The 21,586-nt window shown below is 53.6% G+C and overlaps 6 protein-coding genes across 6 annotated transcripts; 2 read left to right on the plus strand and 4 right to left on the minus strand.

Annotated features, from left to right (window-relative positions):
- The first annotated feature begins 52 nt into the window (after positions 1-52).
- Positions 53-1,823, plus strand: PV07_00225 (uncharacterized protein). The gene is made up of 2 exons (XM_016386656.1): positions 53-1,538; positions 1,600-1,823. Exons 1-2 carry the CDS (start codon positions 122-124, stop codon positions 1,671-1,673), a joined length of 1,491 nt encoding a protein of 496 aa, XP_016253584.1. The 5' UTR covers positions 53-121; the 3' UTR covers positions 1,674-1,823.
- Positions 1,824-3,628: 1,805 nt separating this feature from the next.
- PV07_00226 (uncharacterized protein) lies at positions 3,629-4,355 on the plus strand (the record flags this gene model as incomplete). Its single annotated transcript, XM_016386657.1, has 2 exons — positions 3,629-3,917; positions 4,060-4,355. The coding sequence occupies 2 exons, from the start codon at positions 3,629-3,631 to the stop codon at positions 4,353-4,355; spliced, it is 585 nt and encodes a 194-aa protein (XP_016253585.1).
- Positions 4,356-6,898: 2,543 nt separating this feature from the next.
- Positions 6,899-11,272, minus strand: PV07_00227 (uncharacterized protein). The gene is made up of 6 exons (XM_016386658.1): positions 11,115-11,272; positions 10,700-11,062; positions 10,584-10,643; positions 10,213-10,530; positions 9,985-10,159; positions 6,899-9,930 (listed from the first exon to the last, which is right to left on the minus strand). The coding sequence occupies exons 1-6, from the start codon at positions 11,193-11,195 to the stop codon at positions 7,034-7,036; spliced, it is 3,894 nt and encodes a 1,297-aa protein (XP_016253586.1). The 5' UTR covers positions 11,196-11,272; the 3' UTR covers positions 6,899-7,033.
- Positions 11,273-16,057: 4,785 nt separating this feature from the next.
- On the minus strand, positions 16,058-17,846 carry PV07_00228 (uncharacterized protein; the record flags this gene model as incomplete). Its single annotated transcript, XM_016386659.1, has 3 exons — positions 16,058-16,618; positions 16,734-16,964; positions 17,037-17,846. The coding sequence occupies 3 exons, from the start codon at positions 17,844-17,846 to the stop codon at positions 16,187-16,189; spliced, it is 1,473 nt and encodes a 490-aa protein (XP_016253587.1). The 3' UTR covers positions 16,058-16,186.
- A 2-nt stretch (positions 17,847-17,848) lies between these two features.
- PV07_00229 (uncharacterized protein) lies at positions 17,849-18,342 on the minus strand (the record flags this gene model as incomplete). The annotated part of the gene is made up of 1 exon (XM_016386660.1): positions 17,849-18,342. The coding sequence occupies exon 1, from the start codon at positions 18,332-18,334 to the stop codon at positions 17,849-17,851; it is 486 nt and encodes a 161-aa protein (XP_016253588.1). The 5' UTR covers positions 18,335-18,342.
- Positions 18,343-19,574: 1,232 nt separating this feature from the next.
- PV07_00230 (uncharacterized protein) lies at positions 19,575-20,627 on the minus strand (the record flags this gene model as incomplete). Its single annotated transcript, XM_016386661.1, has 1 exon — positions 19,575-20,627. The coding sequence occupies one exon, from the start codon at positions 20,625-20,627 to the stop codon at positions 19,575-19,577; it is 1,053 nt and encodes a 350-aa protein (XP_016253589.1).
- Positions 20,628-21,586: the final 959 nt, after the last annotated feature.

The following is a 21,586-nucleotide window of genomic DNA, read 5'->3' on the forward strand; positions in this document are numbered from 1 at the left end:
TGTATGATACAAAAGAGAAGCATCCTCCTGCTTTCTACCCGAATGCTTCTAAGCACTATCGAACTTCCAATCCAAACAGTTCAATTAATCATCCTCCTCCCACACCATATTCAATCCCAACATGATTGTTGCTGGACCTCATAATCTCTACACCCTTGCAGAGGGTGCTCCTCTACCCCGAAATGACACCAGTGTCCAAGTCCGCAACAAGCAGGGCGGCGGTCTCGTCCTTCTCCAAGATACCCAACTGATTGAGACCCTTGCCCACTTCTCGCGCGAGAGAATCCCCGAAAGAGTCGTGCATGCCAAAGCAGCCGGCGCTCGAGGTTATTTCCAAGTCACCCACGACATCTCCGACATCACGGATGCAGATTTCCTCAATGGTATTGGCAAGAAGACAGAGGTCTTGACTCGAATCTCTACCGTCGGACCTGAAGCTGGTTCCGCCGACACCATCCGGGACTTCCACGGCTGGGCTATCAAGTTCAAGACCGCCGAAGGGAACAATGACTGGGTCTTCAACAACCAGCCCGTCTTCTTCGTCCGAGACCCCATCAAATTCCCCTCGCTGAACCGTTCCCACAAGAGACATCCCGCCACCCACACTTCGGACGCAGACATGTTCTGGGATTTCCACGTCGGTTCTCCTGAGTCAATTCATGCTTTGATGTTCCTCTTTAGCGACCGGGGTACCCCCGCATCCTTGCGTGCTATCAACGGCTACAGTGGCCACACCTACAAGTTTACGAAGAAGGACGGCTCCTTCCACTATGTCAAAATCCACATCCACGCTGACGGCGGCGTTAAGAACCTGACGAACCAAGAGGCTGTCAGACTCGCTGGCGAGAGCCCTGACTACCTGACAAATGACCTTTTCAACGAGATTGAGAAAGGCAACTATCCTTCTTACACGGTGTCCATTCAAACCATCCACCCTGCCGACGTGGCCATGTGTCCGGTCAACATCTTCGACATGACCAAAGTGTGGCCTCATGAGCAATACCCTCTCCGGCCCGTCGGCAAGCTTGTCTTTGACACCAATCCTGTCAACTACTTCTCCGAGATTGAGCAGGCAGCCTTCTCACCCTCCACACTGGTGCCCGGCATCGAGCCCAGCGCCGATCCCATGCTCCAGGCTCGCATGTTCGCGTATCCCGACGCAGCCCGCTACCGACTGGGCGTCAACTACCAGATGCTACCCACGAACGCCGCCAAGGTACCCATCTACATCCCCACCGAGCGCGACGGCTTCATGAACTTCAGTGCCAACTACGGCCCCGATCCAAACTACCTCAACAGCTCTATACACCCCACGGGCTTCCACACCGCAGGCGTGTCGGAATACAAACCCACTGAGGAGTCCCTCAGTGGACCCGTCGTGTTTACCACCGGCGTGACCGACGACGACTTCACGCAGCCTCGCGCCTTGTGGAACAAGGTCATGGCCAAGGAGGATGGCGCGCAAGAGAGCTTTATCGCCAACATTGCCGGCAACATTGCTGGCGTCAAGAGGGACTGGCTGCGTGAGAAGGTCTTTGGTAAGTGTTATACGTCCGAGCGTCCGTCTGATCCACCGCTGACAGCGTGTCTTTCCTACAGAACTCTTCCGCCGCGTAGACGAGTCTCTGGGCAATCGTATCGAGGAAGCTGTCAACAAGATCGTCAAGGCATGATTGCAATAGAACCTCGGGGCCTTGCGGGCACTTGGGCGTTATGTGGGTTATCCGGAGCGTTCCATCCTCACAAATCTGTATGGGAATACTTGTAAATAGTAGTCGTCTCATGAACAATTGAAATCTGAACTTGTATTCAGAAGAAGCTCGTCTCGAAAGTGTGCTTGAGCCATTATTGGCTCGGGTGTTCCCTGCGCCTCTATTTGCGCCTCCACAAGTTTACTCTCCACAAAACGCCCACCGTTCTAACTACATTTAGGCTCTTGGCATTCCTCTTCTAGAAACCCATTCTCGACCTCACAGCCGACGGGAATGCCTCAGGGAGGATAGCCATTTATAGCCTTCTTAAGTGGTTAATAGAGGTGGTTAGGACAGCCTAGACTAGTACGTAAGGGAGGACTATTAGCTATGGTATAGACTAGGCGGTTGCGGTCGCGAGGTTATCTCAATATTCAATTGCTGACTGAATTACAGGATTTGTGTGACTATTAGAAACGAACGCCAGCCAAATTTGCTGTGCTAAGTTTCTACCAGGCACAAATGGGATACTTAAGCGAAATCGGCATTGTACGAAGTCGCCCTCGAAGTCGCCGCCCTGAGGCATTCCCCAGCCGACGGTATCCTCCTCCCGTAAAGCCTTACCAGTCGCCTAGCTCTTCCCCACGCCCATAATACTCGTCGTCCGTGTCTTCCTCGTAGTCCCATTCTGCCATGTAAGTCGCGCTCTCTGGTCCAAAATTACCGACGGTGGAGATGGCGTAAGGTGGCTGCTTGGGCTTGTAGTGCTTGGCCTCCTGGCTTTCGTCCATTGAGGGCAGGAGACCTATCTCGCGAAGCTTGCGGTCCTTTTCCTTCTGTGCTTCCAGCTCCTCCTCCTCGAATTCGGCCTCGAAGCGCACGTATCTGCGCACTGTCCACCGTTGCTTTAGTGGCTTCTTGCGTGGGCCCGGCTCGCCTAGCTCGACAAGCTCTCTTTGGTGATAGTTGGAGACATGAACTTCCATTTTGATTTCGGAATTGGCGCAGTGTCCGGACAGGATGTGCTCTTTGAACCAGTTGAAGTAGCCCCTAGTGTTGTTGTACGATATTTGGGAGAACTTGCGAGGATTCTTCTTCCTTTTGACAAGTTGCTGCAGGACAAAGAAGCCTGGGTTTTCCTCGACGAAGAGGAGGCTGCCAATTTGGCTCCAGAGTCGTTGGTGGAATGCGTACATGTGTCTGTTTAGCCATTCCAACACCTGCGCCATCGACCGGCCCTTAGCGGCGGGTATACTGAACAAGTCCGTGGCTCTGTGCCCGTTTAGGATCACTCTTGTTGAAAGCCGAACGGTTTTTGCTGGATCTTGGGAGGTATCGGCATTGCTTTTCTGTGGCACTTGCTGTAGAGGTTGAGTGGCTGCTGCTGCAGGCATATCAGAAGGAGTAGAAATGATTGGCGATGGAGTGACGCGAGACTCGAAAAGGAGGGGGAAGTCGAGCTTGGACAAGTCGGATACGTGCGCGAGCTGTGGGCGATTAGGCAATAGAAATGGTGTCTAGCAGCTGTAATTTGAGACTCAGGTTGCTTTATTTTTCGCAGCTGCGCTGCCTCGCCAAGGTGCAGAGCGACTTCACTACGTGCCATGGATAGATCAAGCACGGTAGCTTGGCGCACGAAACAGGAGAGGATGAAAACACCTTACGCTCCCTGCCAGGGTTGAATCAAGTGCCTCTGTATATAGTACTCTGTGTCATGGAATTCGAACATGGCTACTTCAATGCGAGCCCCAAGTTCGACTGACCAGTACTACATTGGCAGGAACGCAAAGGAGACAAAAAAGGGTATACACCGACCGGCTACAGGATATCCGACGTTGACCTACACAGCAAAGCACGACGAACATGGATACTGAAAAGGACTTGCCTGCCAGACGACTCATCTCGAGAGCCCCTTGGAGGATGAAATAAGGGAGACCATGCCCGAAGACAACAAGAAAGTTCAGAACGACATTCAAAACGCATTGGAGGGCATACCCAACGACAACGATGAAATCGCACCCGAGGCACCCGGTAAGGTTGGGCTTCTCAAAATGTCAGTCGGCGGCTTGATGGATTCGAACGTGCTGGATCTCTTTTTGATCAAGGGCAAGAATGTGGTAGCCACAGGAGCTGCTCGCGGCTTTAGTCTGAACTTTGCCCAAGCTCTGGCGCAAGCAGGCGCGAACATTGCAGCAATCGACGTTGCTGAACGGCAACATACACTGGGTAGTACCCCGTTCACCCAACGCTCTGTTTACCGGGAGAAAGGACATTCTTGACGATCTTGACGATCTGGAACGGATCGTTCACGTCGCAGCGCAGGATGGCTCGCGCTCCCACTAATGTCGCATGGTCATTTCGGGCCTAGGTGGCCAGGGCAAGAGCGAGATTAGCTTACAACTTGCGCAGCGCGTCGGTCTCGACAAGCGCAGCGTGGATCAGCGGTGGACCGAGATTCATGGGCTTATTGGTCGAAACTTGTTGAACTACGACAAAGCCGAGATGCGGGAGCAGGGCGCTGGAGGAGGTGGTGCGGATATAGGTGTAGACACTGGCGGGGGCTCGTCCCGGTCGACTGGCATCGCAGCACGCGTTGGCAATGGCATATCGGGCGGCTGCGCTCATACTCAAACTACGTTCTGTTGCGGATGCCACGAGGCTTGATAGGGGTTGAAGCTTGGGTATGGTGGCGCGCCAGTCATCATCGTACAAATTCTTCTTGGAGTCGTCGAGCCTATTACCGGATGATGACAGATGTAACCTGCATTCTCAGACCGAGGCAGGGCGGTTGGGGGCTGCTGGGATTCTTGTGCGTGCAATAAGCTCGATGCTGCCCGGGTCACGCTTTTTTGTCTCAAAACTGGTCTCAAACCACTTTCTCCTCCGCAGATTCGGCCTTACACCAAAAATGCCGTCTCAGACTCTGTATTATATCCACCAAAAATGCCGTCCAAGACTCTGTACTATATCCCATCCATCCATCCGTCCATCTGCAAACTACTCTCCCAGCCACCTATCACTACCAACGGTGTCCGCAACATGCCCTCTTCCTTGAAGGTGATGCTCGATGGCTCTGTCCTCGACATTCGGGACGCTTGTAAAACCCAACCTGACCTCTTGCGCGAGACTCTTATTACTGCCCTTCTTTTGCTTCCACTTGATGGCCAAAACATTAAGAGGATTCAACTTGGGGAAGCTTTTCGCCGCTCTCTACAAGCTAAGCGACAGTCAACCCCATATCGCCTCCATTCTGTTATTTCAGCATGTAAGGAAGAAAAGATTGACAGGCTTTCACTTGAGGCCAAGTTTTTTGAACACGGGGGGGCTCGCGCAGTTACGGCTCTCGCAGCGGCTGCAGCAGACGACAACCACGTCATGCCCCAGCTAGAAGAGTTGGGGGATGAGGACCTGAAAGCATTCTTGGGGTCTATCAACACGATTGAGTGGCATCCTGACCTTCTGTTTATGGCTGAGGCAATGGACAGGAAACGTCCATCAATAACAACCAAGAAAACATACCTCGTCCGTCCCCGGCCCTCGCGGAGCAGCAAGACAACCAAAGTGGACGCGTCATCAAACCGAAAGGCACCCCAGCATTCCCGCCGTCGTGCAAGCCGCGGCGACCCCAAATAGACGCCAGTCGATCAATGTTGTTCATGGTCAAAGCAACCCACCCTTCTCAAATCAATCTTCATCCCCGACCAGCCTTACAGAGGCTGTAAGACAGACTTCCTCGGGGAAATATGCTTATGCCGAGAGCGCCATCGGGGAGGGGGGAGTCACGGAAGTCGAATATGCCAGCATGTTCAGTTCTGTCCCTGGAAACAACGGCTTATCCACGGGAGGCAGCTATCGCGTTGACTTCGACGGTATTGATAGCACTACACCATCTCTTGATACAGGCGGGTCTGACGTCGCCAGCTTCGGAATCGACTTGGACCAACTCAACGCTTTCTAAAAATGAGGGGGGGAAGTAAGGTGTCCTCAGGACCAACGCTGATGCGAGCAGGCTGCGAAATGTCCAGCCGTTCACCGATCTTCAGCAGCACACCGTCAAAAGTTGAGGAGGATCTTTCGTTATGATATCGCATCAAGAACTCTCCTGGAAACGTTTCGAGCGCGGTCGGTTCGAGGAAGGTGTTGCAGGGCCCGCGACGCCGGAGGAGGAAAGCCGCTTTGCCTGTAGTCTTATGATAGAAGTAAGCATCTGCACATGCGCATGAGGCAATTTGAGCCTACCACCACATTCGTCTCGTTGATCAAAGGTTTGATTCGCTACATTCGGTCCGGGTGGCTTGATTGTTCGACTTTGTCACTCCTGCGGGATGGCCACCAGTTTTCGTTCTCCATGAGCCATTTTGCCAGGTTATCAGCCTCGTCAAAGACTTCCTTGTTGGGGACATCAGCACTCATAAGGGGCCCGAGGCTAGATGAAGGCAGGATCGTGTCGGTTCGTCTGCGGCCTGCTGTTGTGAACGGAGCGTAATGTGGTCCTCGCTGGGACGCTTGGCGGTGCCACACCCATAAAAGTCAAGGGTAAGCTGGCTTCCCCTCCCTCCAATCAGCCAGGGCTTTTATCCACGAAGATGAAGTGAGCTAAATCATACGATGTTGACGCGCTCTCACTGTCGACTAAAACTAAACACAAGGAAAAGCAGGACTATCGAAATTGTTGGACCCGCCAGGGCTGGGAAATAGACGATTGTGGGGCAGCTGCTGTACCAAGTATCTTTCCCCCCGTTTCTCTTTGAGAACCTATTTCTCTTGCCTTCTCGCCCTGACCCTCTTTGTATGTCTTGTATATGCTTACCCTAAAATCAAGTTGAACGGCGTCGACCTCGAGTCGCTCGAAGTTTTAGAAACAAAACCTGTAAAGCAAAGTACGATCAGATCTTGCCTACGTTGCGAGAACTACACAAGATCTAGCACTACAGAGCAAGAAAGAATGAAAGGGCGCTGTAAGGACAGCGTCTCCATGGCGACTGTCTGACCGCACCAACCGTCCCGTCCTGTCCTGGTTTCTGGAGAGAATCCCGCACCACGCTTTTACCAGAATGCAGTACGACGAGGTTCTACTTTGGAAGTGAACGACGGACATCATACCTTTCTAGCAGCCACCTAGGAGTGGATGGAACCACTTTTCTGGGAGGTTCATTCATCCGAGAGAGTTCATGTAATTTGTCTTGTGCACGCACCAGGAATTGGATGTTTGCAACTCGGACTTGGGGACCTTGAATGCGAGGAATTGGCTCCTTGCCGAAAGAATATTGTCCGGAGATTCTAGTGAATGCATGAAGCAGTGCAATCCCTCCATCGTATCGCGACCCGAAACAACCAACGTGCTATTCCAAACCGTGTTCAGACAGTAGGGAGACGATTGCATCGTGATGATTCATCCGTGCCCAATCTATGGGGGTCCTTCCTTTCGAGTCCCGCAAATCCGCTCTAACCTCACTGTCGCCCAAAAGCAGTTCTACGATACGTACCCTACCATTGGCTGCGGCGTGCGACAGCGGTGATCGACCATCATCGCCTGTCGCGTTTTTGTCCAAGTGCGGTAAGCCCAACAGATATTCGACAATCTGCGTAAAGCCTTCGCTTGCTGCCCACGCCAACACGGAACGACCGCCGGCTTGATTTCTTTGGTTCACGTCTGCTTTGCCCTTTTCGATGAGGATGCGGACAGCTTCGAGATATCCTGGTCGGTCCAGGGCCCAGGCTAGAGGCGACCATCCATCTTTGTCCTGGGAATCAGCCGCCTCTTCGGGGGATTTCTCGATAAGGTATTCAAGTACACACTGTCCATAATGATCCGAGTGCTTCGTCGCTCTGGAGCTGTTCGCTGCCCATGAGATGGCGTTTCGTCCGCTGGCATCCTCTTTTGCTATAGGCACTTGCAAGTGGAACAAGCGTCTAACAATCGGGAGCGTGGCCTTTTCGGCGGCGTAGGACATAGCATTTCGGCCATACTTGTCGCACAAACACACATCTGCTAACGGTTTCCGAAGCAGCTGTTCCACTGCCAACGCATTGCTTGACATGCAAGCATGGATCAGGGCGTTACGACCGTCGCTATCGCATGAGTTGATGTTGGTACGGTCGTCTCCCAAAAGTTCTTTCAAACACTGGTCGGAGCCGGAACGGCACGCTTGTATCAGGGCGGTATGCCCTGATAGATTGGTCTGATTCACGTCAATGGATCCGTGCCGAAGCAGCCCGACCAAGATTTCCACATGGTCATGGGCCGCGGCGAGGACAAGAGGTGGCGGCGTTCGAAGACCAGAATAATTGGGATCAGCATCGTCCGCGCCGAGTAACACCTCGCAAGCCTCGGTAAATCCACCTTGAATAGCCACAGCCAACGCTGACCTATCACGACCTGCGTCGAGAAGAGGTGATTTGTGCTCGAGTAAGACGTTGATGGACTTGAGATGACCGCGGGATGACGCCCAATACAGTGCAGATTGAAGCTGAGTGCTTTCGTCGGTCAGTCCACGGTTGGATAAGAGCCTCTGCAAGACTGTCGGGTAATCGAACAGTGCCGCTAGAACGAGAGCGTTAACCTCAGACTGATCAGGCATCGCGGTAGGCGAGTGATTGGCTTTGTATTTGTACCATCTCGAGAGTCGCGGTGACCCGCAGGACAGCAGCTTGATCGCATCTTGTTGTGCAGCAGCATCAGCAAGGTAGTCAGCATGAGTGTAGTGATGGTCCCAGTACCGTGTAGCATAATCGTAGCCCGGGTAGCGACTGCTAAGGTGTGATAAGACGTCCTCTGAAATGGCGCTTTCGTCTCGCAGAAAGGCGACATCATGAATGCTGAATAATTCAGCATAAGGTGCGTCCTGGTCGGCTTCGCCTTTGGAAGAACGGGCAGAGATCGGACTGGGGGAGGGCATCTCGGAGGAAAGTCTCTCTTCATCAGGGGCATCGGGACTATCTGCTTCTTGCAACAGGCTTCGAATGCAAGCTTTTGCGAGAAGCAAATGCGCCGTGTCGAGATCCACGCCGTGGGTCTTGTGAAGGAGATGGTCAGGTTCCGATTGGAGGGCTAACAAATACCCCTTGACCGTAGAGTGTATGAATTGAACCTTGCCATCGGGAAACTTTACCAGCGGCCCTAGAGCGCGACGAAGGCTATTCAGCACCAACGCCCCATCGACAGGAGAGATGCATTCTGCCGACTGCCGATCATAGAGTGTCGTAAATACGTCGACTTCCGAGAGTGTAAATGGTCTTGCACATGCTACTAGCAGTTGCAAGTAGCATTTCAATCGCGGCAATTGACTTTTCGATACTGGTGGAAGATGCTTCGTATAGGAATCCTTCAGGTTGCCAGGAATGGTTGTCAATACCCTTTGTACGTCGGCATCCCGATAGTTTAGCCCCTGCTTGAGGTCCTCCAGCACGACGCTCAGCCACAGAAAGGAGTTCTCGGCTAGGTTGTAAAGTTTCCGCTTCAACTGCTCGCCGAATGCTTCGGAACAAATGGCATTGTAGACAAGATCTTCCACTTTGTAGTCGATGAAGCGTTGGAGGTCCCCCACTAACCCTTCCGGACGCTCCTCCATATCAATATAGAATTGGGAGAGGCTTTCATCTCCAATTCTCCATGCTCGGCTGATAAGGGGCTGGCCGCTTATGATGAGTTTGATTCTCTTTCGCTGCGTCTCGCCATCCAGGCTCCGTGGCCGTACCATGTGGAGAACCTTGGCGAGAAATAATGATCGTGACTTCTCCTCACATTCATCCAAGGCATCAATTACAATGTAAAGACAACTGCACGAAGCGAGTCCCACAGCCATTTCGAATATATGCCAGAGAGTCTCGAAGGACGGCTCATATTCGTGCCTTATCAAGCTGTATGCAGCCTTGATCTGGCGGATGATGTCTTTCTTGACCGACAAAATTTGCAATATTAGCGCTCTTAGAAGAGACCGTGCGTCTTTTTGGGACTCAATGTCCCGCGCACAGAAGAAGCAACAAACTAGCTCGTCTTCTGTCGAGGGCGGTGCCACGTTGTCTCTCAACTCTCGAACGAGAAAGTTAGTAAGCACAGTTTTCCCACAACCCGCATCGCCTATCAACCACAGTACAGCTGGCCTACGTTCGGCCCGCCAATCGCGATATTCTCGCGTGGAGGTCGACCAGACGCAAGTACCTTGCAAGGGCTCGTCGATAGGAACATCAGATCGTCGACTGAACGTCGCAACATATCTGCTTTCCGACTCTGTGAATGCTTGAGTGGAGAACTTTAGCCTCTTCCTAAGCACTACCTAGAAAGGTGACGTACAGCGATGCGAGGTGTCTGGCATCATCTGCTTTACAGCGTGAACTATAGCCTGCGTCAGTGGTTCGTAACCATGGTCACTCCTTGACGAGAAGCGACACATGGCCATGTGGTCGGCTTGGATAGATATTTCGATCTCTTCCGGTAGTCCAAGAACGGCGGATTGTTGCTCAACGACCTGAAGAATATCAGCTTAGCGATCTGGAGGCTTCACCAGCTGGATCGGCTCACCAGTGAAGAACAACCAGGAGGCTTCACTCTTTCGTAGCACGAAATAATCGTCATTGCATTGGCACGTCGTTTGAATGATTGGTTGATCTCATCCAGTTTTGTCGAATCTCGCGATAACATACTGATCAGATCGGTCCTCATCGAGCCAGCAAAAGCCGAGGCATAGGAAATATCCAACCAGAAGTTGGTGAATGTTGCGAGGGGTGCCAGCGTTGCCGCAATCTGACTCCCTCTATGTGGCGTACCCATAAACACGATCAACCGGGTAGCGCGCAAAACATCGGCAAAGTAGTCAAATTCGTGCGCCATGATCATTGCCTCAGACGAGATATTAGTTTCGAATATATCCAAATCCAACCAAGAAATGGTACCTGTTTTACTACTATTCCTCCAAGGCTGTGACAGATGAAAATGATTGGTTTGGCTGGCCACTAAGGGTTGGTCAACATAAGCTCGATAAGCTCCGAGTGGTGACTTTTTCACCCACCTTCTTGGTAAGAGACATCAAGCTTTGGAGTAGGTCGTTCGCGGCATCTCTAATTCCTGTGACGGAGCGGCTGAATGTTGGTGCAGAATCATATCCAAAGGAATAAATCCGTGCGCCAGGCAAATCTTCCGGAAGAAGTTGCGAAAGCCATAAGGTCTGTTTCTGAGAATCGCGGCTAGCCCATGTCCTGTAGAAATCACCCCCGAGACCGTGCACGGCAACAACGCTTAGGTCATAAGAGTGCTCAGATGTAGGGGTTCCTGGTAGTGAAGGTAGCGGTTTCAACCCATAGCGACGAGATTCGTCTGCCAGCGCTTGCAGTTCCGGCAGTAAGCGCTCCTGTTCAACAGTCGATGGTTGGCCCTGGTACAATAATCAGCGTCCCGCGTAGCAGTCGTTGTAGCAGTAGAGTTACTGCATCCGGAGCACCCGTTTGCCTGCGTGCATCTGCGCTTCGGGGGCGCTTTCCCTTTATTTGCTTGATGAACTTCCTCATCGCGGTACTACGTCATTCAAAAGCCAGCAGAAATCCATACACCACAGACGTGTTACCGTAGCCGAAGGATACAGTCCTCTTTGATAGCCATGAAGTTTAACTCTTGGGAGCAAAACTGCCTCGACTTAATCATCCTCTCCTGGTGGTACGAGTTGCTTGGCCCAGCTTCGGCATTAAGTGGCGGGTCGGTAGACCCACAAACTTTTCACTATCCAATAAACGAAGCGCCTGAGATTGTCCGCTCCAGTGCGGCGCCTAAGCCAGCATAACTGGCTAAATACGGAGTACAGTATGATTTCCGCTCTAAGCCCGGGCAAGATGGCCCATAATTATGGACTTGTAGCTGCACCTTTCCGGCGGTCTCACGTGTGCCAGAGTGGTCGGCGGCTAGATCTTCGATCTCACTGGTCGATGCATCAGATGTGCTCGGAGCCTGGGGAGAAACGCCTCCAGGGAAATTGCCATCCGGTGCAGGCTTGGTCCATGATGACGACATAACCAGCTCTGAAAAGACCAACTCCATGAGGCATGCCTCGCAACTAAACGTGGTCGATACCCAATCACCTTCTCAAAGGTGTGCTTGCTTAGTAGTAACCGGGGAAGAATTGTTCACGCTCGCAGGAATGACAGGCGATGCCAGCCAAGATCTTCATCGCGCCGTACCCCAAAGAGGGGTGAGCTGGGTGTTCAAATCACCTTCTCTTGGCACACAGCTGAATGGTGAAGAAACCCCAGCCACCTGTCGACCCGTCAGCTCAGCACCCAGAGGAGACAGCAGAGCGGATCGGTACGTTGATGGCCCAAGTCAAATTGACGTCGTCTGCCGTGTGGTCCATAAGCGACGAGCTCCTGACAATGCCTGCCAATGGTATCTCCAAGCTCTTCGAAGTTGGTGACACCGCCGCTTGAGTTCCTGTGTCAACGGAAAAAATTCCTCTTGTTAAATCCCAACGAGGCTGAATGAACTAACTCACCGATAATAATTATCTAGCTTCCCCACCCCCCACCAGGTCAATTTCTGGAACTCGCCTCGTGGCGGTTCCTAGGCGACGTCCACGCCCGCGATGTCCGCGCCGGCTTGGGCGAGGTCGGTTGCAAAAGCGAGGCCTGGACCCCGGGCAGCGCCTGTGACCACGACTCCGTGCGCCCGGCAAGGCTGAACGTGTCCAGCAGGGTCGACATTGTCCCACAGATACTGATTTGCCAGCGAAGGTTGTGACTTTGTGGTTCAGGACACGGGGAAATGCTTTTGACAAAACGCAGCGGCGATGACTATTACTCAAATCCAAAGTTCAGGTTGATAAGGCCCGGCCAAGGGACTAAGCTCCATGTGTGGATCGATCGTGTTCGCATCTGCGAGGAAAAGAGGGCCACTTCCACGGCCCGTGCACTCTAGGTATCTCCATGGAGATGGGGTGGCTGTCCATCCTCAGACTCAACTGTCACCCGGTGTGCTCCTTGATCATGGGCTGCCAATACGACTATCGCGCTGGGTACGATAGGCCTCTTTTCCAGGAATCTATCCCTGACAGCCCGTCCTTTCCTAGTCTAGTGCCTCATAGTCGGCCACAACTGGGGCGATGTTCCGTCTTTTGGCTGAAAATGCAAAAGGATGGTCTATACGCACACTATTCCTGACACCTCTCATGATATATTTCCGCCTAATTTCTGAATCTTGGTGGAGCTACATATTCTCTTTCATGCTGAATGGTTGACGCAGGTTCTTCGAGCACGCTTTGCCCGGTTGTCTACACAGCGCGCAAAATCGTAAGACCGGATTACATATGCTTGGTTGAAGTCCCTTTCTGTCTTAGCTTGGGGAACCGATCAGATGAGGGAACCCCGCGACGGCTTCCTCCTCACAGTGCCGGAAATACTGCGCCAGCCCGCCAAAGTAGAACAGAATCTCCCGCGGCTTGCCGTCGATATTCGCCCCCACGTACCACGAGTAGACCTCCTTGGCGGATTTGGCCATGATGGTCTTGTCGAAGGTCGCGAGCACCGTCTGGCGCCATGCGTCCTCGCTCTCTCTCGTCGCCTCGACGCGCGCGTACCCGCGGTCGCGCATGTGGAGGAGGACCTTGCCGATCCAGTCCGCGGTGTTGTCGATGATGACCGGGAGGTTCGCAAAGGGGGACTGCGGGCCCGAGATCATGAACATGTTGGGGAACCCCTCGACGGCGATGCCCAGGAACGTCCGCACGCCTTCGGCCCATTCGTTGTTCAGGACGCGGTTGTCTTTCCCTCGAATGTCGGCGTGGAGCAGGGCCCCCGTGACGGCATCGAACCCGATAGCATATATGATGATATCGTGCTCGTGCTCTTGGGTACCGGTTCTGATACCCTTGGGGGTAATCTCCTGGATGGGGTCCTCGCTGATGTCCACCAGGTGGACATTCGGCCGGTTGAAGGCCTCGTAGTAGAAGTGCCCCAACGGCGGCCGTTTGGCCATGATGGGATAGGAAGGACAGAGTTTCCGCGCGGTCTCCGGGTCCTTCACGATCGTCCTGATTTTGTTGCGGACGTACTCTGACGCGGCCGCATTGGCTTCGTCGTGGGTTGAAATGTCGTCGAATGTCTCAAAGACGAATCGAAATCCGCCAGACTCCCACCCGCTGTCCAGGATCCGCTGTCGCTCGGCGGGGTCTTTGACCGTGGAGAATGTGCGGCCGTAGGTTTCCATCGGGAACCCAAAGATCTGTTTTCGAGACTTGTCCCAGATGGAGTCGTAGTCTTGCCGGATCTCAGAAAGCTGAGCGGTGGTCAACGGATGGTTGCGCCCGGGCAGTACGTAATTCGGGGTGCGCTGGTACAATGTGACCGACTTTGCGGTGTGGGCAACGATAGGAAGGACTTGCACACCAGTTGCGCCCGCTCCAACGACGGCAACCCGCTTTCCCGAGAAATCGACATCCTTCTTTGGCCAGCTGGACGTCTGATACCATTCACCTTGAAAGCTATGCACGCCGGGGAAGGGCGGGTCGCGACCTTGCGAGAGTACGCCGACAGCAGTGATGAGGAATTGGCTGGTATAAGTTACGCCTCTAGAGGTCTTGGTCGACCAAGTGTTCAATGCCTGGTCATAGTGGGCCGACTCCACCCGCTCGTGGAATCGAATATCTTTGCGCATATTGAAGCGGTCGGCGACGTGGTCGAGGTAGGCTAGAACCTCTTTTTGGCTCGGGTAGCGTTCCGTCCAGGTCCAGTCCGCCTTCAGCTCCTTTGAGAAATTCATGATATACACCCACGCTTCGCTGTCTGTCCGAGCACCAGGATATCGGTTCCAGTACCATGTTCCTCCCACACTGGATCCCGCCTCTATCACCTGTGCCGTAAACCCCAGCTTACGTAGTTCGTACAACATGCGTAAGCCTCCGAATCCAGCCCCAATGACAAGGGCGTCAAAGTGCTCGCTTGAGGAACCATTGCTGGAACCGTGGATGCCGTTGGACAGGTGCCCAGTGTCAATGCCGTTAGTTACAGCCATGTGTGCTTTCACCAACTCCTTGTCGGAAGTGGTCGTGTCTGAAAGGGAAAGAAGCCAGAATTATTAGGACGCAATATAGCAATCTGGAGGGATACAGTTTCTCGCCGAAGTAAACGGATCGCTGGGAGGAGTTAGAACACCGCGGCTTCTCTTTGGAAGAGAAAATCCGGGTATTGAATTCCGTGGAGTTCAAAGCTTGAGAGAAGGCCCGCGGCTCAACGGCGGCTCCTTTATCTCGTTGGCTGAAGCGCAGAACAAGTGAGGACACCTGAGTCTCTTGCTCATCTTTGAATCTGGGGCCACAGCTTCCACCAGACACAGGACGACCTCATCCCAAGCAGAAACTTGTACCGTAGAATCGGGCGAACAACGGGAGAGATTGGCAGAATCCTATGTCGGGATAGGTCCTGCTGGTGATCTGCAACAACTACGGCATGACATTGTGCCAGAATTCTCCTCGTCTCTCTCCTACGTCTCTTGGGGAGAGGTATAGAACCCAGCTGTTCGATTGATAGAAATCTAACTAGTGGAGATGCGCCCGGCAGCCTTCCATATTGGGTTAGTGCAATCGCTCGTAGCCTCCAGGGGCGGGCTATTCGCGTTCCTCGGTCGAACTTGAATCGGAGACACCATCGCCGCAAATCTTCTGTCCATGATGGGACGGCAGGAATGCCTTGGCGCTGTAGTTCAATGAACCTTTTTGCAATCACATAGATTTTGAAAATAGAAATTCTTTCGCCGTATCCCTTTTTCGAAAGCTCGATCCAAACATCACCCGGACCGCTTTCTTCCGACGCCACATTCATTCAGCAGATCCCATCGACAGACGAGGCTGAAGTCTGTCCTGACCCCTTTTGCTTTTGCCCTTTACGTCACTTTCACCGGTCTCTGCAAGCTCAAGCCAGAGTCCCTGCTCCCTCTACATTCCGTCCGCGACTCAGTACTCGCGGTCCTGACAAGCTCAAGTCAAGACCCGGTTGCTCAAGACGCCAGCCACCCAAGCGGCCGTACAAGCGGTTGGAATACTCTTTTGAGTGGGGCAGACCTCATCCGGAAAAGAGGTAGAGGAGCGTGACGTGCGATTCGCCCCGACGACTGCCCGCGCCCAAAGGAGGCGGCACAGTCTGAAGGGCAAGGAGTTCACTCCTGGGACTTATGACGGGGAAACAGACACCGGAGCCAATAGCACAGAGACCATAGATGAGGACGAGACGCGAGGAGGAGGAATGGGAAGAACAGGAGGGAGATCCCATGGATATCGATAGCCGAGGTCGCAATAGGTGGGTGGGGGCCACGAGCGGAACGCGGGCTGGAGGAGGAAGAACACGCGGGGATGGCGTCCTGTGTGGAGTATGTGGAAGATATGGGGGATTAGGAGGCATCATCGCCACGGGAGCATAACCATGTTTGTTTTAGATGATATCAGACTGTAAACCACCAGATCCAACGGCTCGGAAATAATGGTGTTTACGATGGGGCCTTATATGGCTGCTTACTCCACCGATCATGTCCAAACAGTCGCATTCCACTCCTCATACCCAACGCCCGGCTCCATCAACAGACCCGGATCATACACCGGCGTCGCTGGGCTGTCCGCCGTCGAGCCATTCCAGCAGTGCGTGGCAAAGCAAGCCTGGCATGCTGCGGGGATCGTCTCACCAATCCGGAGCAGGGACTTGTAGATGAGGCCGCAGGCGATACAGGCCGGGAATGGTGGCGTTGGTGATAGTGTTGCGTTCTTCCCTCCACTGCGCACACCATCCAGTTTCCCCAGCCCGAAAGTTACCATGTTGAGAGAGTTGTTGAAGACCAGGTCCAGTTGGTTGTCGGTGAAGGACGGGACCGTGTACGAGTAGTTCGAGTATGCCGACCACGGCGCGTTCGGGAGGTAGAGGATCAGCGGCGTGGATGCGGAAGCGTTACAGCCGAAGAATGTCTAGTTCGTGGCAAAAATGGTATGAGTTATCAGATCATAGATTCTGAAGGGAAGATAAAAGCGCCATTTGAAAGGGGATACGGGGACGACAGGGGTGGCAGTTCAGGACACTCACAGGATATCGATTCAAGCCCAGATTGATAAAGGTCGCAGGATCAGGGACTTCTGGGAAGGGTATCCCATTGAGCTTCGATGCAGCTGCGCTCATCCTAAAGGTCGTGCCGTTAACCCAGTTATTGCCCGGGTTCTCCCCGCTGGAGTCAAAGGCGAGGATGAAATCAACGCTTCTTTGCGGCACGACTAGAGACCTTAGAGGGATCGTCTCGCCTGTTTCACTGCCGTCGACCTAGAACATGTCGGATCAGTATGCTCTGCTGCCCGCGGCGACTGCACAATCAACGGCGACGAAGAAACGTACAATCAGGAGCTCAGTCTCTCCTTGCATTTGCTTATTGTAGTTGTTGAAGGGGTTGGGGTATGTGCCCCACATGGATTCGTTGAACGTCTGATTGAACACCGTAGCGGTCTCATTGACCAGCACGACCTGTGGATTCTGGCTTTGGCTTTGAGGAATAGGAATCGAGGGCGTGTCCGCGAGTGTGGACCGCCTCTCGAGGGGAGGTACTCTGTCCCGCTTGTAAAAGAGGGCGATATTGTAGAAGGCGTCAATGAACCAAAAGTTCCAGGCACCGCCCGTGCTGCCCTGCGCAAACGTGACCTTGTCGAAGCCGTTCACGCAATGACTCGAGTTCGCTGGCGTTCCATTGTTCATGGCAGTGCCGAGGAATTTGGTGGGCATAAAGGCTTGCACACGCCCTCCGACCCAGCTGCCGAATTCGAACGGCGTTTGCTCGTACATGGTCAAGTTGCTCGAGTTGACTCCCGGATACATGATTCCGCCCACCTCAGGAGAGGAGCCTGGGACAACCTCGGCAAGGAGGACTATCGGCATCGGTGCAAGTCCCTGGGAGAAGGTCGTGTTGGGGTTGGCGACATCGGAAACGCTCTTATAGCCCCAGGACGCTGGCAGATACTGTCGGTAAAACTGACCGAAGATATCCGTTACAGAAACTGCGAAGCCTGCAAGGCGTTTGAGGTATGCATTCTCGAAAGCTGTCTCGAAATGGGCAGTCTGGTTCCCCGCTGGCCCGACCAAGTAGTTGGCAGTGAGGTTGGCGTTGGCCCGAAGATCCTCAATGGTTCCAAAGTTGTGACTGGCTCTGTCCATCGTCAACGATTAATCTTTGAATGGGAAAGGATGGCGTACAAGGGCAGCACGGTGGTCAATCCACCACCGCTCAACCCGGTCAGGTACGACAGGCATTGCACAAGGCCGCCGGTACCTGCTTTTACGGCAGGAGGATATCGATCATCGAAGGCCTGCCAAAGACCCAGTCCTCCCATGCCAGACTGACTGCCGCCGCCGGATACCGCCATGCCAACCACTGGCGCCGTTGATGCGTTGATCTTGCTAAGGTATGCTTTGGGCTGGAAGTTTGGGATGTTCGCGTTGATTAGGTACGAAGACAAGGCCTTGACCACATGGCCGAGACGCCGTTCTCTCCATTGCTGCTCCTGAGAGCTAAGACCGTTGTGAGCTGGCCGTACGCGAAGAGATTTTGGGCATTTCACGAAGGTGGGAGCATATGGGGAGGTAGTATTCTGGGTCACCACCACCGTCGAGAAGCACAGAAGCAAAAGAGAGAGAAATAACATCTTGCACAGATCGCTTCTGCAATGTGAGGGAGACGTGAGAGCTGGTTGAGGAGGATATCAGTACAATCCAAGGGGAAGGAACTCAATTATATCGCAAAGACCATGGCAATAAATGCGGTGTCTGAAGCACCGTGAAGCTTGCACAGCTCGAGCTGCACAGCACAGCCATCGTAAAGGCGTCCAGACGGTAACGAAAGGTACACTTTGATTCGCCTGAGCCAAATCGAAGGACGTATAGCAATCGACAGACGTCGCAAGCGAGTTCCAATCCAGGACACGATGGCTTACTGGCTTATCCTCGAGGAGTAACGATGCGAGCGATGCCCTGCAGCGGCAAAAATGATGCCATTGGGTGCTCCGGAAACGTTCAGTCTTGGGTTCAGCTCAGCTCTCGGTTCTGCATCTGGAAAGTTTTGTAGAGCGAGGTGGCGAGACCCCGCGCGTCTTGCTGAATGGAGGAATCGCAGCGATGTTTGTCAAGTCTAGCCTAGACCTTCTCTTGCGACGACGACGAACGGACGGGGAACTAAAGGTCGTTGGCTCAATGCCTCGGAGGAGTTAGGAGGTGTGCTCTCTTCGTCTTTCTCTGTCATGAGCGAAGGTGTGTAATGTCGTAAGGTCGTGCTTGGAGGAACTGCAGGTTGGAGGATGAGAGTCTTGGAAGTCGAGGAGGAAATGAGATCGCGGTGTCGGACAAGAGCAAGACCTCGGGTTCCAATGCAATGCACAACGTGGCTGTGAGCACTCCCTCTACCCTTCGGATATTTCTGGGGACCATCAGCGTTCTGGGCCGAGCTACTTCGACCCATAGAACCTCGCCTCATATACTTGTCTCAACAGAGGGCAATCTGTATTGTAGTCTTACATTCGTGAAACTTCAGAGAGCATCTATATGTACAAATGAGCTTCCTTTAGCCAAAGCCAGGTTGAAAGGTACGGGACCACACGGACCAGGCAGGGCCACGGGCGCAGGCTGCTGGTCATTCCCGTCTCTGCTGAAAGAGAGGGCAGACACAGAGTCCCCGGCGCGCCTGTTGACCTGATGCGGCTTGCCGCCTCAACAGCCGCCTTCTTGCGCGCCAACTGCAGCCAGCTGACGGGTTTGCAAACCCCAAGGAATCAGACACCATCCCCGGCGGAGTGTCGCTGTAGAGCAGATGAAAGACCTTGCAACGATTGACCGGTCCCTCTCTGCTCGCCATGGTCTTCAGAGCATCTTCAAAGAAAATTTGTGTCCTGCTCACCTCGATTGAGGCGGTGGGTTGAAGATCATCGTCGCGGGCGCCACATAGCCTTCTTTCTTTGCGCCAGACCCAGCCGGTTTCCTGACTTGCTCTTCTCGAAATTTGACCTCCTTTTCATCCTGAGCGACAACACAGCAGCAGCAGCAAATCCCCTTGACACAATCCCCCGCGACATTTCCGGCCTCCGTGCTCATGGTGTAGGTCTTCCGCACCCGCGTATGCTGAATTGCAGCCAAGATCCCATTCACACCACATAGAAGGCCAAATGCGATGCAAGACCCGTTGACTGCCGTGTATCCCAGCATATTCGTCGGATCTTTCCTTTCACCTCTCAACCCTAACCGATACTGTGTCTTCCCATACACAATGCACGGGCAAAACAGCCCGGTGATGCAGATAGAAGGTTCGGCGCAAGAACAAAAACTATGCTGCCACGAGCCGCCTTTTATGGATTGTGGACTCGGAGTGAATACGTGGGCGGGGAATTGAGAGGGATCGGATGGAGGTGGAACGATGGCCATGTTGGTGCTGGCACGGTCGAGTGGTTTCGGGGTAGATGGCACCAAAGGGTTCGTATCTGGCACAATAGGCCCCGTGGGTTCGTTTTCGGGAATGGTCAGTTGCTTTGCAGGCTCGGGAGTTTGTGGTAAAGGAGGCATGACATGCTGTGGAGGTTGCGTTTGAGGAGGTTGTTGTACAAGTACCTGGGTGGGATATGGTTGTGAGGTGTAAGCGCCTTGTTGTTGAGCGGCTTGCATGTACTCCTGTTGTGCGACCGCTGGGTATCGCATTTGCTGCGGAACCACACCACCGCCGTAGAACTGTGGTTCCATAGTTGACACGGGAATCTGTCCCGGCGGAGAGAGCTGTTGTGCAGCAGCAGGCTGCGGCAGCGCAGGTGGTGTTGGAGTGTTTGCCTCTTTTCTTGCTCCCACACGACTTTCCTCGTCTGCGGACGTGGTCATCCACGAAAACCGGCTGTCGGCGTGCTGTGGAGGTGGCAGCAAAGAGGTGGGAGGACGGACTCGCGGGTACTCGTAGTTTTTCATCTCGCCAGGAAGTCGGGCAGTCCGCTGCCCGTGTTGTAGCACACCACCGTCGGACTCGTTTCAACGCGTACAGCGGTCAGCAATGACGTGGGAGGGGCGGCCTTACTGTTGTGTCTAAGCAATCGACCGCTCTATTGTTGTATACATGGAAACACAGAAAGCCCAAGACGATGAGGGTGAGGAGGGAGATAAAGGGAAAATACAATCACCGTAGGGATCTGCGCATCGCCTCCCTCAGCGCCGGCGAGGGCGAGCCTGAGATCCAGGAGCCCTGTGCCTCAGCTACCAGTCATCATCACTCGTGCTTGGGTCGATTGTCGTCGACGATTGGACTGCGAGGAGCGAGGCTTGACACTCGGCTAAATCGGGGCGCTTATGGGGAACACAAAAATAGGAGGAGAAGACCACCCTCGGTGCTGCCAGGCGCGAATTGCGCCAAAGTGTGGGAGCTGGATGAAACAGGCGACAGGGAGCTCGTTGCCGCCAGCCAGAAGATGCGTTGAAGCGCCGAGGAGGAGCTTGGGCGATGGAAACATTGATTGTGAGCGCAGTTTGTTGCCCGTCACACTTCCCGACGTTTTTCTCCGAGTGTCTGCGGCCACCTGCGACCGTGACTCGATCTCGTCGTCCCATCAGCCCATCTGCAGCACCCAGCTCCTCTACGTAACAGACTGACACATACCACTGCCTTTCCCTCTACTTGCACCTCCGCGTGTATGTCAGAACACCGTCGGCTCTTCGGTTCCTACGCCTCCGACCCTCCAAACTCTAATGGCGCAGGCAAGGCTGCATGACTGCATGAACGGAGAAAAGGCCCCCTCGCCCTTGGCTCACTGTATACCACTTTCGACTTCACAAACTCTGCTCGTGAGAGGAGCAGGTTTCTAGTCTGCTTGACATATCATACATTCAACAGCGCCATGCCCGCGCCTTCCATGAAGACAGCGTGTTCCGTGGCA

The sequence above is a fragment of the Cladophialophora immunda genome (genome assembly GCF_000835495.1).
Source record: "Cladophialophora immunda strain CBS 83496 unplaced genomic scaffold supercont1.1, whole genome shotgun sequence".
NCBI classification, from domain to species: Eukaryota; Fungi; Ascomycota; class Eurotiomycetes; order Chaetothyriales; family Herpotrichiellaceae; genus Cladophialophora; species Cladophialophora immunda.